A 13,644-nucleotide genomic window follows, 5' to 3' on the forward strand; every position below is an offset into this window, starting at 1 on the left:
TTATAAGGTCCTTTACAGCTATATGGACTTACTAATAAATTTATTAAGAAACAAAAAGCACCCTTCTATAACCACACATCAGAATTTCTTTTATCAACGTCTACATAAACCATAGGACTATATATTGCACTATTGCTTTTCGTCTAGCAAAATAAACAAAAAGCACCCTTCTATAACCACACATCAGAAAAACAATGTTGAAACCACAGCTTCACCAGTACCAATCAAACTCTACAACAACTAGAGCTCACTTCTTGCTATCTAAACCGTTCATCAATGGCGGAAGTGAACATGCAACTCTTCTTGTCAAGTTATTACCTGTAAACCAATTTAATAAAGCAAGAAGGTGTATTGTTAGAGCTGCTAGCTCTAAACCTAGAGCTACACCTAGCAGCATTAATATTGAAGCCATAGATGACAGTACTGTCCGCGAGCACCAGTTTTTTAAAGTGAAAGCTATAGCTACTGTGAAGCAAACTATTGGGGGGATGCTTACAAGCTTAGGGATAGAGAGAGGACTGGATGATATACAAGACCTTCTTGGCAAAACACTACTTTTGGAGCTTGTTAGTACTGAACTTGATCTGAGTGAGTACCGGTTTCAGTAAGTTTTTCTACCAGATGGCTTTTTTTAAGATATTAACCGGAAAGCATTCCCTTTTTCTAAGATATCAGTGTAGATTCAGTTCTGGATTTAGTTTTATTGTTGTTCATAAATATGTTAATTAAATAGAATCATGGAAAGAAATATATTTAAGCTGTTTATATTCATGAAGAGTGTTTAAGAATTGTTTAGATATTAAAAAAGAAGTTAGCTTCTTGACCAAAAGTTAATAATTACTTAACTCCACTAAGATTTTAAATGAAAGAAATTATTATAATCTATGCCTTTAATTAGCTCACTTACTTATCTTTCATTAAGAGAATTATCTAGTCGTAAAGGAATGTACTCTTATCCGTTTACTATTTAAGGTTGAATCTTCTTAAGAAGTATCTGAAAGTTTATTTTTGAATGTACCATAATAACACAAAGAAGTGTATTTTTAAAGTCGCTTGAAAAGAAAATTGTCAGATGCCAACATTCCGAAAGAAAAACAATGAGATGTTCAGGTGGTGGAAATTTTTATTGAATAATAATAATTACTTATTTATTTACTTATTATTAATTTTAAAATTTAAAGAAATAAAGACTTTTAATAATTCGGGACTAACTTTACTGTTTTTAAGAGTTCTCTCTTTTTTAAAAAAATAAAACAAAATATCATGTAAGCGTTTATTTTTATTTTTTTTAATAGCTCATGCTCTCAAGTGTCCAACTTTGTGTCTGTCCTTCTTCATATTTTGAACGGTGAGGACTGTGTTAAAATGAACTGCTAGAACTGATGAAGTATCTGTGAAAATTTTAATAAGTTTTTAGATCAATATCCTATCATGAGGATACTCTTGAAACTTCCTCCTAAATAGCTTCTTGTCACGCTCTATGTATAATCTGCAAATCCTGGTGTTTACAGACTATAATATCTTACAGAGAGCTGAATAGTTTTATCCTATTGTCTCCATTAATAGAAGTGGGAAGGAAAAGAGAGAGTAGAGAACCTGCATACATTATTGTATCTCAGTCCCTTCCAAAAGTCCAGTGAACCCCACAAACAAAACAAGTAGAAAAAACGAACGTAAAGAAAATAACTTACGATGAAATTTTCCAGATATCAATTCGTTTTGTTTTCTAGGATAAATAGAATATCCAATAACAGTATAGAAACATTTTACCCAAATCATTATGTTGGTTATTTGTTTAGGTTCTTAACTTTGTTTATTTCTATCTTTTCTTTTTCCTTGTTAAAGAAACGGAACTAGAGAAGCCCACAATTGAAGCGTTTGCACACAGAACAGGGAAAACGAATGGGGATGTGAAATATGAAGCAGAGTTCGAAGTTCCATATGATTTTGGAGAAGTTGGTGCCGTATTTGTGGAAAATGAACATCATAAGGAGATGTTCCTTCAGGATATAGTCCTTGATGGTTTCCCTCAAGGCCCTCTTAATGTCACCTGTGCTTCTTGGGTTCACTCCAAGTTCACCAATAACCAGAAAAGAGTCTTCTTCACCACCAAGGTCAGTTTCTGCACTGCATCAATGGAATTTACTTACATTTCTCTCTCTCTACGACCAGCTGCTTTATGTGCATTTCTTTTAAACATATAGCTCTATATATGTATTATCATTATTTGATTTCTTTCAAAAAAAATTGCATCTTGAAATTGCAATTTGTGTTACTGTTACCGTCTTCATGCATATACGAAGGAAGAGAATAATATAATTCAAACAAAAATGAAGTCGATATTTTTAATGGACAACTTTTTTAACCATTAGATTTTTAATTTGAAATTTGAAATTTTTTCCAGACATACAGTCCGAAAAGATATCTAAAAATAGCAAATTTAGAAAACTAATTTGGTAAAAATAATAATGAAGAAATTTCTCATTTTTATTATGTTTTTAGTTGTTTATTTAAAGTTAGATGTAGATGCTTACATAGGATGGCTGTTTTATTATATGATTTCTCGTTGTCTAGGGCCTCACCCAAAACCCTAGGAAAGATGTATATCACTGATTGTGGTCCTTGCCTTTGATTCCCTACAAATAATCCCATACACCGAAGCAATAAAGCCTAGAAGACAAAAACCTGCCTAATCTGTATACTTACGTGGCAAAAACAGATTGGTTTCCCAACTGCTAGTCCTAAATCACGAGCCATAGGAAATGTCTTTTTTCATTGTTTGCAAGGCTATTATGACAGCCACAGTTAACTACGTCATCACAGACATCATCACTACTGTGACTCTGTCGTATGATACCTGTCTGTCGCTTTCTTTTAAACCCAATCATCGATCCTCCTCTCTTTCCCTTCTTTCATTAACGGTCTTTCCAAATCTATTGGAGAAAAGGAGCCATTATTTGGTGCCATATCACACCTTATTAGTTTTGTCTTTTTAAATTTCAATTATTTTATTTTATTTTTTAATTTACTTTTTTAAACAACGAATAACTTTAACAACGGGTTCAAACAATATATATATATATATATATATATATATATATATATATTAGAAAAAATTTCTCTCATTACAAGAAATTTTTTATACTTTTTAAATTATTTATTTGAATTGTGATGAGTTTAAAATTTTATAATAACAAAACTATTAAAAATTGATAATTATAGGAGTACTAAAAAATGCATTAACTATTCTAAAAATATATCATTAATTAGTATTAAAGTGCTATAATTTTATACTTAATCATTTAATTTCTTTAAATTATTGTTTTTACTCTATCATTATAAGGATTATTTTAAAATTTTTAATCCACTTTTTAGAATTATAAATTTAACATAAATTTTATAAAAAGTCTTTATAGTCTTTCTCTCATTTATTTAATTACTTTGAAACTTTTACCTTACTATATTTTATAAGAATTATACTAATATTTTTAAAATAATTATTATATTTTTTGTCCGATTAAAAAGAATTATAATTTTATTTTTTAATGTAAAGATTTGTACGTATTTAAATAACTTATAATTAATAAACCATTACATTCATGTTAATATCTAATTCACATAAATACTTTATGTCTAAATACATAGATAGATCATTGAATTTTCTGAACTCAATCTTGATTCAATTAGACTTCTTAACTTTACGGATTGTTATTTTTAACCCCTCCACTAACGGTAATAATAAAATAATATTCTCAGTAACGATGTTACTTATAATAGGCTAAATATATAATTAAACTATTACATTTGTCTTATTTTCGTAATTGACCCTCTAAACTCAACTTTAATTCAATTGTACATACGAACTTCACGAGTTGTTATATTTAAATCCTTTATAAACGAAAGTTAAATGCTTTGGATTAACCTCTTGTAAAAAGTGTGTTTTCTTAATTCTAATATATTTTTTATTGTACATTAAAATTATTTTATTAATTTATTAAATAAAATAAAAATATATTTTCAAAGAACTAAATAAACTATTGCAATCCTTTAACTTTTCTGTCATCAAATTTTTCTTTTTATTCTCATAGATTATGCCCACATCAGTAACCATAGCAATAAAATATTTAATAGATATTAAAAAATGACAAGTTTTGTTTGAAAACTAAAATTCAATGTTTTATGTTTTTTATTTTATATTTTAAATATATTATTATTATTTTATTGGAACTTATGTGTTTTTTAGATGACGTAAAATACACGTCATTTAATGTTTGTGATTGAAGGTTTTAAAAACAATAATCAGTAAAGTTGAGAGGTTCAATTGAATCAAAACTGAGTTTAGGAGGCCAATTGTAAAATGAGTCAATTTCAGCGGGCCATTTATATATTAGCCATTATTATATACTTAAAGATATTATTCTTTTATTCAAACTTAGATGTTATTAGATAGCATAAATATACGTGCATAATATCTGTAATTGAAGAATTTAAAACTAATAACTCATAATTGAGAAGTATAATTGAATTAAAAGTTGCGATCACAGGAAAAATTGTAAAAAAAAAAAAGACAAGTTCAATGGACCATTTATGTATTTAGCTATATTTTATTCGTATAAAATGACTTCCACCCAAAAAACGGTCATAGACTATTTTATTACTATAATCAATTTATTAATATCTATTTCTTATTCATACTATTCTACTTTCACTTTCAAATATAATTAAAGTACAAGTAAGTAAAAAAGTTTTAAAAAAATATTTTTAAAATTATATTTCAAAATTTATAATTCTCAAATAATGAAACTTTCAATTTCTAAAATAATTCATACTTATTTACTTATTTTGATTAGAAATTTAATATTCTTTTATATATTAAAAAGTTTAGTTTCATATTTTTAATAATACTACAAATTTTCATATTAATTTTAATTTATATAAATATTTTATTTATATAAAATGAATTTCATCCCAAGAACGGTATATTTTAATTAGAATATTTAATCATTTCTTATTCCTAAACCCTTTTGGATTCTTATTTATAATTTTCACTTTAAATAATTTTATTTTCAAATATTGTATTACAATATACAATACTTTAATTATAAATTTTTTATTTTCATAATTGAATAATTATTTTATCAATTAAATTTTAATTATAATACTTATATTAATTTATACTTTTCATCTCCCATTGCATTTTATCTTAAATATATTCCAATGAGATTATTTTAATATGGTTCAATTTTAAGTAAATAATTTAGTTAATTAAAAATGAGTTTTCATGTTAGATTTCTTACAATTTAGTAAATTAAGAAATAACATAAAATATTTTTATTTTTTATATGTAAAGTAAGAGAAATATTACTAAATTATATACTTAAAATATATAGAATACTAAATCAACAAAAGAGATATTAAAAAATAAATGAAATAATATAATATTAAATCAAATTTTAACATAATAATATAATTTGATTCGATTTATATTACTAAAATATTTAGTTTATTTAATTTTATGAGATACTCTTACTTATTTAATTTTATATAGATGTTATGAATATAGAAAAAAAATTAAAGAGTTAAAGATATTAAAAATTATTAAATCATATAAAAAGAGACAATAATTTTTTCTTAGTGAATGAATTCATCATTATAAAAACTAATAAGTACTTAATTTTTTTATAAAATATAACATGTTTTATATATCTAATAAAAGACTCAACATAATATTATATATATATATATATAGTTAGTTAGTTAGTTAGTTAGTTAATTAGTTAATAAATTTTCAATATTTTTGCTAAATCTTTGTGGTATTGATATTATTCAATTCTAATTTTAGTAATTTTATAAATTTTATTGACATTAAAATTAAACTGTCCATAGGGCGGACAATTATCTAGTTAAGTATATATTACAAGATTTAATAGATAAATATCAACTTTAATTATTTATATAATTAAAAAATTTATATTTTATTTTTTCTATCAATTTTTACAATTCAACAATGAGAGTCTTATTTTATATTATTTTATACTATATTAAGTATATATTGATAAATTCGATATTATCAAATATTTTCTATTCATTACAAATTTTTATTAAAAAGTGATTTTTAATTTTCAACTCTTCAAGTAGAAAAAAAATACTGACTACATGATTGAATTTAAACCTTAAAGTTAAGTATTTTAATTCTAAGAAAATATAAAAGATAAATATTATATTTACAAGTATTTGTTCTTTTAATCCCTCTAAATTTTATTGTCACATTATTCTTTTATAAATTATACATTTATACTATTTTATTTTTATTTAAAATATATTTTCTTATATAATTTTATTAATTTTTAGGATTTCAATATCAAAATTTTATTTTATAAATTATATCAAATCAGTTATTAGCAATGAATCAATTGAATTTGAAAAAAAATATAGCCATAAATTGGTTAAAAAGAGGGTGTTTAAGTCAGTTTATTATTCAAGATAAACTAAATAAACACTTAACAAATAAAATTGGTTATTGATATTATGTTGAACAATTTTAGCAAAAATATTTTGGACAGCAAAACAATGAAAATTGAAAAGGTAAAACACCAAACTTATAACTTTTCCTATCAAGTTAACGTTACAAAATTATGTGCACATAAAAGAATAAGGGTGCAATATTATATTCTTCTTTGACATCAATTAAGAATTAGAAATGGTTTAATCATTTAAGTCTTGCCAACAACATTTTCTAGTAAGCAGAGCCTAAATTTCAGCAAGCATAATTGATAATTGTTTCGTTCAGAATTGCTAATTGTAATCCTGTAAGAATTATACTTTATATCACATATATAATTAACCGATATTTCCTTGGAAAACATTAAGGAAGTCTATAATCATCGCTGCTAATTGTTTCTGTTATCCGGGCATAGTCATACTTGCCATCACAGACACCAATCGGAATAAGGAGGTTGCGAGAAGAAGAGCTTGCTCTTTTGCGAGGAAATGGGCAAGGAGAACGCAAGGTGGGTGAGAGAGTATATGATTATGATGTTTATAATGATCTTGGTAATCCCGACGGTCACTTAAAGCTTGAAAGACCAGTACTTGGTGGCGAAGATCATCCTTATCCTAGACGATGTCGAACAGGACGGCCCCGATGCAAAGCAGGTAATCTGTAATTTTTTGTGAATGCTTATGAGATTGAAATTTGAAATGTGAAATAATCGGAATGAATATTGTGTAGATTCATCATCGGAGATAAGGAAAAGTGGCTTTTATGTGCCTAGAGATGAGGCATTCTCAGAAGTGAAGCATTTAACATTCTCAGCCAAGACTTTGTACCTACTATTTAATGCTTTGGTACCATCAATTGGAAGTGTGATAGTTGATCATGAACTTGGATTCCCATACTTCACAGCCATTGATTCACTGTTCACTGAAGGGATTTCCATGCCTCCCCTTGAAAGCGAAGGTTTTTGGCAAAAAACGCTCCCTCGCCTTTTCAAGTCTATCACTGATGGCAAAGATGTTCTGCGCTTTGAGACCCCTAAGACCACAGAGAGTAAGATTCTGCTTTTCTTTTTTTCTGATATCTGAAATTTCTTTTGGAAGTGAATTTTCCGATATTTTGAAAGTTTTATATCTCATAAGAATTTTTCGCACTTTCAGGAGACAAATTCTTTTGGCTAAGGGATGAAGAATTTGCCAGGCAGACTCTTGCTGGTCTCAACCCGTACAGTATACAGTTGGTCAAAGTATGAATCCAGTCACTCGCCAATTTAATATTTTCTCCAATACATATTGCCCTTGCCCTTGCTTTATTCAAGCAAGCAATTCTTTGGATCTAATTCATGCAGGAATGGCCAATAACGAGTAAACTTGACCCTGAGATATATGGACCGCCAGAGTCGACAATTACAACAGAAATAGTTGAGGCAGAAATTGGAGGAATTGTTAGCGTTCGGGAGGTAACAAATTATAAAATACAACAAAACCTTCCATTTATATGTGTAATTGGAAAGTGCTGTCCTTATCATTCTTTAACATCCTCAGGCCATACAACAAAAGAAGCTGTTCATCCTAGATTATCATGATGTTTTGTTACCATTTGTGAGCAAAGTAAGAGAACTTAAAGGCACAACATTATATGGGTCAAGGACACTATTCTTTCTAACACCCAATGGCACATTAAAACCAGTGGCCATTGAGCTCACTCGCCCACCCATGGATGGAAAGCCTCAGTGGAAGCAAGTGTTCACACACACCTGGGATTCCACAGGTTGCTGGCTCTGGAGGCTAGCCAAAGCACATGTTCTTGCTCACGACTCTGGTTATCACCAGCTCGTTAGTCATTGGTATGCACTATTTTCTCCATATTGTATCCATGTATTTTCTTGCTGAAATTCTTTTTGGAGTCTTCTACACAGGAGGCAGGAGCTTTTTAATTGCATTAGCACCAATGCTTCTTCGTTCAACTTTTTCAGGCTCAGAACACATTGTGTGACAGAACCTTTTATAATTGCAACTAATCGGCAACTCAGTGTAATGCATCCAATCTACAGATTGTTACACCCTCATTTCAGATATACAATGGAGATCAATGCTCTTGCTCGAGAATCACTGATCAATGCAGAAGGCATAATTGAGTCCTCATTCTCCCCAGGCAAATATGCTATGGAGCTTAGTTCTTTTGTCTATGATAAGTTTTGGCGGTTTGACCATCAGTCACTACCCAAAGACCTGATTAGCAGGTATCATTATTGGCTTTCTGTTTCAAATTTGTGATTTTTATCTTTTCAATGTTCAGACTGCAGGTGTATATACGAAAATCTTATTCTAATTCTTTGAATTTGGCTTCGTGGCAATTCATTAGGGGCATTGCAGTTGAAGATCCAACTTCTCCACATGGCCTAAAACTTACAATTGAAGACTACCCTTTTGCTAATGATGGTCTAATTTTGTGGGACATTATCAAAAGTTGGGTTACAGATTATGTAAATCACTACTATCCAGATCCAAGCCTTGTAGAGTCTGATCAAGAGCTCCAAGCATGGTGGACAGAAATTCGAACAGTGGGACACGGCGACAAGAAGGATGAACCATGGTGGCCTGAGCTAAAAACACCACAAGACCTAATTGAAATAGTCACTATTATAGCATGGACAGCTTCAGGTCATCATGCTGCAGTGAACTTTGGACAATATGCATTTGGAGGTTACTTTCCTAACAGGCCAACCATTGCTAGAAAAAAAATGCCAAATGAGGATCCAACAGAAGAAGACTGGAATTTCTTCTTGCATAAACCCGAGGCAGTACTATTAGCAACTTTCCCTACAAAGCTTCAGGCAACAACAGTAGTGGCTGTTCTCAATGTGTTATCCAATCATTCTCCTGATGAGGAGTATATTGGGGAGCAAAAGGAACAAGCATGGGCTGATGAACCGATTATAAAAGCAGCTTTTGAGAAGTTCAATTGCAGGCTGAAGGAGTTAGAAGGAATTATTGATGAAAGAAATTGTAACAGGGAGTTGAAGAACCGAAATGGTGCTGGTATTTTGCCATATCAGCTTTTGAAACCATTTTCTAATCCAGGAGTTACAGGACAGGGAGTTCCATACAGCATATCCATTTGAAATCCACAGAAATCTATTACTATGATCTTTGTGTTAAATAAGGCATTCTGGAGAAACAATGATAAATGCAATGCTCACAAAATTAAATAGTCAACACCAGTTTTATTTCCTTTTATGCATGGAATAGAGCCTCCAAGTCATGAATATCGAGGAAAGCAAGAATTATAACTTATCCCTGATTTGTTGAAGTGAGAAAGTTTTTGAACCAGTGGGCTGAGAGTTTTGGATATCGTTTTAATCCATTTTTGTAATCGACAAAATTGATGCCAAATCGCACAGTGAAACCGGAGTTCCATTCAAAGTTGTCCAGCAATGACCATGCAAAATATCCCTTCACATTAACTCCCTCTCTGCAAAGAAAAACAAGATGACAGGATTTAGAAAAGATTACATGTATCCATCTTAATGTGAAGTAGCAAATAATCAAAGAGAGAGATTTCTTTTAAGAGCTTACTTAATTGCTTTGTCAAGGAAATGTAAATGTTGATAGTGGTAATCGATCCTCATTTTGTCAGACAGGGCTTCCTCCAGCGACAATGTGGCGTTATTGTACTCATCGATCCCTACATGCATGTTTAAAATTTTAGTTTTTCACTCATTACCTATGACTAATATCCAATGAGATGCAAGCTAACCATTGGAAAGAACTGAATAAATAGTTCATAATTACCATTTTCTGTAATGTATATCAGCGGATCATTGTACTTCCCCTTTACGTATAGCAAAAGATCTCGAATCCCTCTTGGATAAACATTGATAAAACCTGCAGCATCCTGCAAAATACCAATTATATTGTTTTGGTACTTGTTGGACTAATACATGTCAAGAATTGAATTTGTTAGGCTAATATAAATACCTTTGGACCAATTGGAATTCCATTACGCTCACCTACAACATATGACTGGAATTACTTCTATATACACAATTGTAGTATACAAAGAAAAAGAAAACTCTTGAAAATTTCCTGCTTACTTGTCATGTTAACTAGATGATCAGTCAAGAAGCTTTTGTTTCCATTCCTAAATTGAGGGGCATAGAGTGCATAATAAGCAGTATAGTAGTTTAATCCGATGAAATCATAAGACCCTTTTATCATTTTTGATTGCTCTTTCGAGAACTTGGGCAACCGGTTTCCCACATAAGATTTCATTACGTGTGGATAGTCACCATTTGCCAATGGTTCCATAAACCTGCCAAACATGGGTGTTGAGCTTTATATAGCTTCTAATTAACTGTAGAAGAAAATGTGTTATGCACCCGTGCTATTTAATGATAGTGATAAAAATACACCCTTCATCTTTAGCGACTAACTTGAGAGAGAAAAAGGAAAAGGATGCCATACATTATTAGCGACGCTCAGTACACGTTGCTATAAGTTAGAATTCATCGTCAAAATAATGACTTAGTCATCCTTAGTATTTTGTATTTTCTCGACTATGTAATGACAGACAGAATTGGAGACGCACTAAAATTTCCATAAAAACTTTCATCGCTAAAACTGTTAAATAGCGTCCCCAAAATCCTGATTTTAGTAATTCTTGCATTAAGTTTAGATAGAAAATTTTATGGCAGAATTAGCCGTAGCCCTTACCATCCCAACCAGAAGTCAAGTGCCCTCTGTGCAGCATTTGTATTATGCCTTGCATTGGAATATGGCGCCATCCATGGAGTCACCAAGGTAATCCCAATAACGCCCTTCTGGATTGCCTGCTCATGTTGCAAAGCTTGAACATTGAATAACATAAACAATGAACTCTGACATCATTGTTTCCTTTGAATAAGTTTTGTATATTAAAAAAACAAAACAAAAGGGGAACCTGATATTTGTTTTTATACAGGTTCACAGCTGCAGCATGAGCAAGAATCTGATAATGGGACACCAAATATGGCTCGGTCGCTGAATCTCCACCACTGCAGTTCATATTTTGGACAGGTGAGCATCGACCTGGCGCAAAGAAGCCTAATGAATAACCACCTGCGCTAAAGGCCCATGGCTCATTGAATGTTATCCAATGTTTCACCCGATCTCCAAATTCTTTGAAACAAACTTCTGCATAATTCTGAAAATCATCCCTGCAGTTAATTTACACAATCACATTGCGCATATGAAATAAGTATCCAACCGCTAAATACCATCCTAATGACATCTAATCTATAGTTGATTAAGTACACTTACACAATGCGAAGACTCAAAAAACCACGATATTCATCTGATAAGGCTTGAGGTAGATCCCAATGGAACAATGTGACAAAAGGTTGTATATCTGTTAATAAAAAGTTGGAATGAAATTCTAAAATATGGACGTTTAAGAAAAGAAAAATAAAAAAAATAAAAATGGGTGTATCCTGACCGTTTGCTAGGAGCTCATTGATGAGATTGTTATAGTATTCCACTCCTACTTTATTTACACCTCCGGACAGCTTTCCATCTAAACATCACATAATTGAGTGTTATTGTTAGAAAACGAGAATTATATACATACAATTCAAATGGGTTTTTCTGAACTGCAAAATAATTAAATGAGTATATTATTGTACTTGGCAGAATCCGGGACCATGAGATTGAGAATCTGTAAGCATCCAAACCCATTTCTTTCATTATCTTAACGTCTTCCTGCAATGTAAAGTTAACAAATTAAGAAATTAGGAATATGTGGAATTAATGTCAAAGTTGTGCCACTGACGCATGAGATGAACTAAAAAAAAAAATAATAATAATGACAACGATTACTTTTCCTGCGATACCTTGTAGCGGTGATATTGATCAACAGCCACATCCCCATTGCTGCCGTCTTTAATCTTACCTGCCATTTTCGAAAAAAACAAAGAAAAGAAAAGAGAAAAAGAGGTCATCTTTAACACTTTGTTTGTAGTTTTTCTTCAACATAAGAAACGTGTATTCTGAAGATTATATAATTAATAAGATTATTTCTGAAGCCGTCCTTAATACACTAGGTAAAAACAAAATATACTCATATTTAATTAATGAAAGAAGGTTCAGAAAATTAATCAGTGCATGCATGGTTGACTACAGGTACCTGGATTTGTATGAGTAAAAGTATCCCAAATGCTTGGTCCTTTACCCCCTTCCTTTGATGCACCTTCATACTGAAGGCAAATAAATTTTATTATGATTCATTATTACAAACTCAAGAAAGTGAAAAGCAAAAAGAATTCCTACATTACAATTAGATTTGGCACAAAAAGGCAATATAAAATTGGAAATGATCACCTGGTAAGCTGATGATGCTGTCCCGAAAATGAACCCTGTTGGAAAATTGCTCCGGTTGAACGAGGCAATGTTATAGGTAGATTCAAAGGCTGCAAGGGTGTGCAAGTTTCCATGGAAAACAAGAACTCCCAATAGAAAGAACAAAGGGTACTGTGTAGCCATTAAAGATGACTTCGATTAGTACTATTAATTAAGCCAAACCTTATTTAGTCTTCTTTAAATAGGGGGCACGCAGGCTTATGTTTGAGAATAAAAGATTAGAAAAAAATTAAATGACAAAATAAAATTGGACATATCTCCTGGAACTGGAAGCATATGTATTTTGTGGATCTTTTTAACTTCTTATGCTAGCAATTCTTTAATATGACTATTTCAAGTTTCTTGCATTGCAGAACTGACGGTATTACTTAATTTATTCAAATTCTAAATTATTTTTATACTGCAATTAGTTTTGGTTCCAATTGCCGATGTAAGTAATAAAATGACTGAATCAAACCGATAATAATAAGCAGTATAATAGTTTAATCCGATGAAATCATAGGACCCTTTTACCATTTTTGATATTGCTCTTTTGGAAACTTGGGTAATGGGTTTCCCACTTAATTAAGATCTCATTACGTGTGGGTAATCACCATTTGCCAAGGGGCCCATAAACCTGCCATACATGGGTATTAATCTGTAGTTAGCTTCTCAATAGTTGTAGCTTAAAGAAAATCTGTTGGTTAGCTTTGCGATTTGGTGATAGCGATACAAATATACCCTTTATCTTTAGGGACGGAAATTTCAGTTTAA

General features: G+C 30.6%; 2 protein-coding genes across 4 annotated transcripts; one reads left to right on the forward strand and one right to left on the reverse strand.

Moving 5' to 3' along the window:
* Positions 1–134: 134 nt before the first annotated feature.
* Positions 135–9,714, forward strand: LOC8274392 (linoleate 13S-lipoxygenase 2-1, chloroplastic). Of its 2 annotated transcripts, none has more exons than XM_015715808.2 (9): positions 135–588; positions 1,846–2,114; positions 6,918–7,155; positions 7,232–7,549; positions 7,657–7,742; positions 7,845–7,955; positions 8,041–8,342; positions 8,472–8,738; positions 8,861–9,714. In XM_015715808.2, exons 1-9 carry the CDS (start codon positions 195–197, stop codon positions 9,618–9,620), a joined length of 2,745 nt encoding a protein of 914 aa, XP_015571294.1. In that variant the 5' UTR covers positions 135–194; the 3' UTR covers positions 9,621–9,714. The 2 variants fall into 2 exon arrangements, with proteins under 2 accessions (XP_015571294.1, XP_048229195.1); XM_048373238.1 differs by having other exon boundaries at positions 466–604.
* Positions 9,703–13,165, reverse strand: LOC8278007 (beta-glucosidase 12). Of its 2 annotated transcripts, XM_002513394.4 has the most exons (13): positions 12,853–13,163; positions 12,659–12,728; positions 12,366–12,424; positions 12,159–12,234; positions 11,972–12,049; positions 11,797–11,884; positions 11,438–11,693; positions 11,212–11,327; positions 10,593–10,810; positions 10,477–10,508; positions 10,291–10,393; positions 10,075–10,183; positions 9,703–9,970 (listed from the first exon to the last, which is right to left on the reverse strand). In XM_002513394.4, the coding sequence occupies exons 1-13, from the start codon at positions 13,012–13,014 to the stop codon at positions 9,790–9,792; spliced, it is 1,548 nt and encodes a 515-aa protein (XP_002513440.2). In that variant the 5' UTR covers positions 13,015–13,163; the 3' UTR covers positions 9,703–9,789. The 2 variants fall into 2 exon arrangements, with proteins under 2 accessions (XP_002513440.2, XP_048229196.1); XM_048373239.1 differs by having other exon boundaries at positions 11,797–12,049; positions 12,853–13,165.
* Positions 13,166–13,644: the final 479 nt, after the last annotated feature.

This window comes from Ricinus communis, chromosome 4 (assembly GCF_019578655.1).
Source record: "Ricinus communis isolate WT05 ecotype wild-type chromosome 4, ASM1957865v1, whole genome shotgun sequence".
NCBI classification, from domain to species: Eukaryota; Viridiplantae; Streptophyta; class Magnoliopsida; order Malpighiales; family Euphorbiaceae; genus Ricinus; species Ricinus communis.

Bases quoted from the DNA above. Each gene is read 5' to 3' on its own strand.
- LOC8274392 (XM_015715808.2), top strand. From the start codon at position 195: ATGTTGAAACCACAGCTTCACCAGTACCAATCAAACTCTACAACAACT. The intron at 2,115-6,917 runs GTCAGTTTCTGC...ATCCGGGCATAG, and splicing joins GAGTCTTCTTCACCACCAAG to TCATACTTGCCATCACAGAC. The intron at 7,156-7,231 runs GTAATCTGTAAT...AATATTGTGTAG, and splicing joins ACGGCCCCGATGCAAAGCAG to ATTCATCATCGGAGATAAGG.
- LOC8278007 (XM_048373239.1), bottom strand. From the start codon at position 13,014: ATGGCTACACAGTACCCTTTGTTCTTTCTATTGGGAGTTCTTGTTTTC. The intron at 12,425-12,658 runs GTACCTGTAGTC...CGAAAATGGCAG, and splicing joins TTTTACTCATACAAATCCAG to GTAAGATTAAAGACGGCAGC. The intron at 11,694-11,796 runs GTAAGTGTACTT...AATTAACTGCAG, and splicing joins TTTTTGAGTCTTCGCATTGT to GGATGATTTTCAGAATTATG.